General features: G+C 35.1%; 1 protein-coding gene across 2 annotated transcripts in view; it reads right to left on the bottom strand.

Annotated features, from left to right (window-relative positions):
* LOC108740301 overlaps positions 1-4,062 on the bottom strand; it is a 10,165-nt gene extending 6,103 nt beyond the window's left edge. The window contains exons 1-2 of one of the 2 annotated variants that reach the window (XM_018474581.2): positions 3,389-4,062; positions 819-829 (exon numbers count right to left, since the gene is read on the bottom strand). In XM_018474581.2, the coding sequence (XP_018330083.1) occupies positions 819-829; positions 3,389-3,960 (583 nt within the window). In that variant the 5' untranslated portion in view covers positions 3,961-4,062. Of the gene's footprint in view, positions 1-818; positions 830-3,162 lie in introns of both variants that reach the window. The other variant, XM_018474580.1, reaches the window with a different exon arrangement.
* Positions 4,063-4,393: the final 331 nt, after the last annotated feature.

Genomic DNA, 4,393 nt, shown 5'->3' with positions numbered 1-4,393 from the left:
TTTATTTATTTATTTATACTATTCGTAAACTGGAAGATAGCTGATTTTCAGTATGTAGGAAGTCAGATAATATAGAATGAGAGAAGCAGTAGAGAATTGTAGTGTTATAGGCAGATGATGAAGGTACCAATAAGGAATACGCGAGATATGTTCGTATAGGACACCTTTTCAGACATGAAGGGCCATTTAAAGACTCTTTAGAACATAAACATGGGTATACTTCATTTACTTTCTCTAGCGATGTGCCCCTTCCAATGTCTAGGATGCGCGCTGGCAAAATCGTAGGTAGGGAGAAAAAAACTCATTACACTCTCGACTATTGTTCATTAAACGTACTTTTTCATACAGTACCTGCCAAAAGTTTTGTTCAATCATGAATAGTAGTACGAGTCGAAAACAAGCGTTAAAGTCTTTAATATGTCTTCAAATATAAATAAACATCTCGTTGATATTTTCAGTAGTAAATGGTACCAATAACAGCACATTTGAGCAATGCAATTGTAGTGGATAAAATGGTCAATTTTTCCGTGCAGTACTGTACGGATTATACGCTCCTCACCGGTTAAGAGTTTGGCGGAGAGTTGTCTCCTTCCTTTTCTGGCCTAGTGCTGTTCTTTTCTACTTTGCGCCGGTAAAACAGAAGGTCACATCACTACAGAAAGTAAGCGAAGTATAAATGCTAGCTAGATTAGGTTGCTGTTCACAAACAGGCTAAGGAAGCGGGATTATCTAGTTTTACGGAAATGCGAAGATTGGCTCAAGATAGAAAAGAATACTGAAGATGCGTGTCCACCCAGTCTTAGTACTGACGACCCTACGATGATGGTTACTCTAAATTTCTAAAATATCAGTTATTTTTTTATAGTATCGTCGCACATGAAGATTTATTGTAAACAGACTGATGAGTGACGATCTTATTTTTATTTTATGTATGAAATTTGGTTTGACTAACGCTAGTCCAAGTTGATAATTTATTAATTTTTGCCCCATTTCGAAGAAGATGTTATTTACTGTCAGAAAATTCGGAGAAATTACAATCGTAAAAGCTATAATGAATGTAGAAATAGCCTTAAATAAATAAATCTACGTTCAAAACAGTGATTCCATAACGATATCTATTCTATTTTCGTTTAGAATTCGGGGCAACGTCCCACCGTACGCTTTATTTTATTAGGAAATTTTGTATTTAGCACAAATAAAAACCAACAATAAACAAGTGTTTACGAGCTCAAAAACTATTAAACAAGTAACCAGTAAATGTGCCAAATTGTATCAGTAAACTATAAGTTAAAGGAGTATGCAATATGAAAATAAAGTAACGATCCACATATATGCATGAAATGTAGGTAAAAATAAGTTGGTTAATCCCTGAAAGTCCGAATGTAACAACAAACTCATGATCGATATTAATTTGAACAGTGTAAACAACTGTAAAATACAGTCATTAATTAATCTGGTATAAGAAGCAAACTATTCGGAAATTGGAAAATTTACTTCAGTGATATTAAAATCCTTTTCAAGGAGCTTAAAAGAAATCAATTCAATTTATTATAGAGGTAATAAAAATTATTAGACACAAAAAGGTAGGGAAAGAACGAATATAAAGATAGGAGACGAAAGATTAGAAGAAGTGCCTGATTTTAGGTACCTAGGAAGTCAGATAAGTCAGGACGGAAGGAGCAGTAGGCTAGCTCTGCTTTATATCCCTACTGCTACTGTAGGGTCGAGTCGCCTTCAATAAAAAGAAGTCACTTCTATGTTCGGGAATGATTAATTTAGAAATTCGAAAAAGATTGTTAAAGGTGCATGTTTAGAGTGAGAAACATGGACGGTGGGCACAGCCGAAAAGAAAAGGTTAGAAGCGTTCGAAAAATAGGCGACATGGCATGAAAGTCTGGTCAGAGACATATTAGAGGCAGAAACAGGAGTTAAGAGGCATAGAGGTTGACCTAGATTAGATTACTTTTCGCAAATAGTTAAGGATGTGGGATATTCTAATTTTAGGGAAATGCGAAGATTAGCTCAGGATAGGAATGATCGAGTGGTGGTGCGTGTCCAACGAATCTTAGGATTAACGACCTTATGATGAGGATGGTGATTAGTTTTATCATATTAATCATCTTTAACTGTAATAATACGTCGAAGATGTCTCAAGAGATACTTAATAGCGGACGAAAATTCAAGGGACTGTCATAAATGTGTAATAAAACGGAAATTTCTCGGAAAATTAAGATCATTATTTAGTTTATACGTAAAACAAACAAATAAAGGAAACAAACAAAATCGATCAGATGTTTACCAGTTGAACTACAACTCATGTCAATAAAATTTATATAGGATAGAGCGGACGTACCTTTAAACAACGTATAAGTGAACATAAAAATCCTTTGAATCTCTAGACTCTAGACACCTAATCAACGAAGATCATAATTTTGATGATAATGATTTTGAAATTCCACATTACGAAAGTAAACTTAAAAATTTTTCGAAACTAGGGAATGTAATAAATACAAAAATACCAATCTACGTTTAAATTATCAATTAAATATTAATAAGAATTGACCATACTCAACATGTTTGCAAAGCACCCTTATTTACCCACAACTATAACATAAGTTCCGCGTTCTAATGGAGACCTTAATACTAAACATCTCGGTCTGATGTAAATCGAAATAATTGTTGAGTGTTTTAATATAATTTGGTGGAAATTAACATAGAGTTATGTTTACAGGACTGAAGTTTACTTTAAAAATAATTCGTTCAACGTATTTAATAAATTGTATATGTTTCAAATAGAATTTTGAAAAATTCTTATTCAATCCAAATGCGCATTAGACTTTCGACTAAGTTGCTTAAGTAAGTATAATAGCGTCTTGTAGATTGACCTAATTTAAGTGCCAAAGTGATTATCTAAAGGGGAGGAGCTAGTATATTTTTTAACTAAAGATTAAGTTGTTTAGAAAAATTGTTAAAATTTAAAATTAAATAAATAAAAAACATAAATTTGATAGGTAGTTATTTCAAAACGTTTATGAGTTGCATTAAACGTCAAAAAGAGCACGTTCATTTAACTGAATTTTTACATTCGTTTTAGAAATTCCATTGCATCAGTTGAAAATTGAATGTCCCGATGATATTTATATTAAAAACAATACTATTTACCTTTTCCTTACTCCGAATTATGGTTCCTGATAAAATCCACAAACGACAAAAACACCTTTTAATGCAATTAGTTCAGAAGGCATAAATAAAAGAGGCATTACTGCACTCAGTATTTAAAAACTACGTAGACAATTATAAGTCACATATTTAGCTTTTCTTGACCAACACTTTGGTACCATTCTTGCCCAAATTAAGGACCTTTGCGTCCGGCGAAAACGTATAGTACGACAGGGTTTCGTTATCAGCTTGAAACTGCGATCGATGGGTCAGTGTGACCACCACAGCCAAAACACTACACATTAGAATGAACACAAAAGTACAGACAATCACCCACACAACAATTCTTCTGTGGTTCTTCTCCTTTATTGAAATGGGCTCTTGGTAGCTGCTGATGCTCTTTTGACTTCTTGCTCCATTCGACAATTGTCTACTCAAACCTTGATGGGCGCAGCTACTTCTTCTGGAGCTTCTTACACTCCTGGTGGATCTCACGCTGGGACTGTGCCTCAACGAGTGTCTACTTCTTCTACTCGATGATCTTCTACTACTTCTAAAACTGCCGTCAGACCGAACAGACCCATGTCGGGCAACACTTAACCTGTGACCGTAGCTAATGGGTGAATCGGTGGACATGGAGATGCTCCTAGACACCTTGTGACATTCTCTGGAGTACGAGTGTCGTCTTGAACTATTGCAAGTCCTGTCGGACACATGTCTTGTGATGCTACGTCTCGGTCTTGTTGATTCGTCAACGTAAGGAATGTCCCCATCGCAAAGAATCTCGATTTGATCGGTCATCGTTCTAATCCAACTCAATTTGAAACGATACTGGAGAGGACTGGTGTTTGTTAGATGTCTAACATCAATGTCCGCTATAAATAAACCTCGACGTCTTTACGAAAGCGCCTCGACGCAGAGAAGCCGTGCGCATAAAAAAGTGCTTACTTACTACAAGTAAGTAGAACATGCTCCGTTCGCGACCGGATAAAAATGCACACTTTTCTTCCGAAATGTAAACTGTTTATAAATCTGAAGTTGAATTGAAAAAGTGGGTCCAGAAAGTCTCTTTTGATCTAAAAGAAACAATGTTCAACCTGTTATGTTACGGGTTGCTTTCTGTTAAGTGTAACCGATTAGAGAGTCATTGATATACAAAAAACAGAAGAAAAACGACATATTTCATTTTCTATATTGTGGGTATGGTCGATTTTCACCCATCTCAGATAATGTG

The sequence above is a fragment of the Agrilus planipennis genome, unplaced genomic scaffold (assembly GCF_000699045.2).
Source record: "Agrilus planipennis isolate EAB-ADULT unplaced genomic scaffold, Apla_2.0 scaffold203, whole genome shotgun sequence".
NCBI lineage: Eukaryota > Metazoa > Arthropoda > Insecta > Coleoptera > Buprestidae > Agrilus > Agrilus planipennis.
This window is presented reverse-complemented; position numbering and strand designations above follow the sequence as displayed.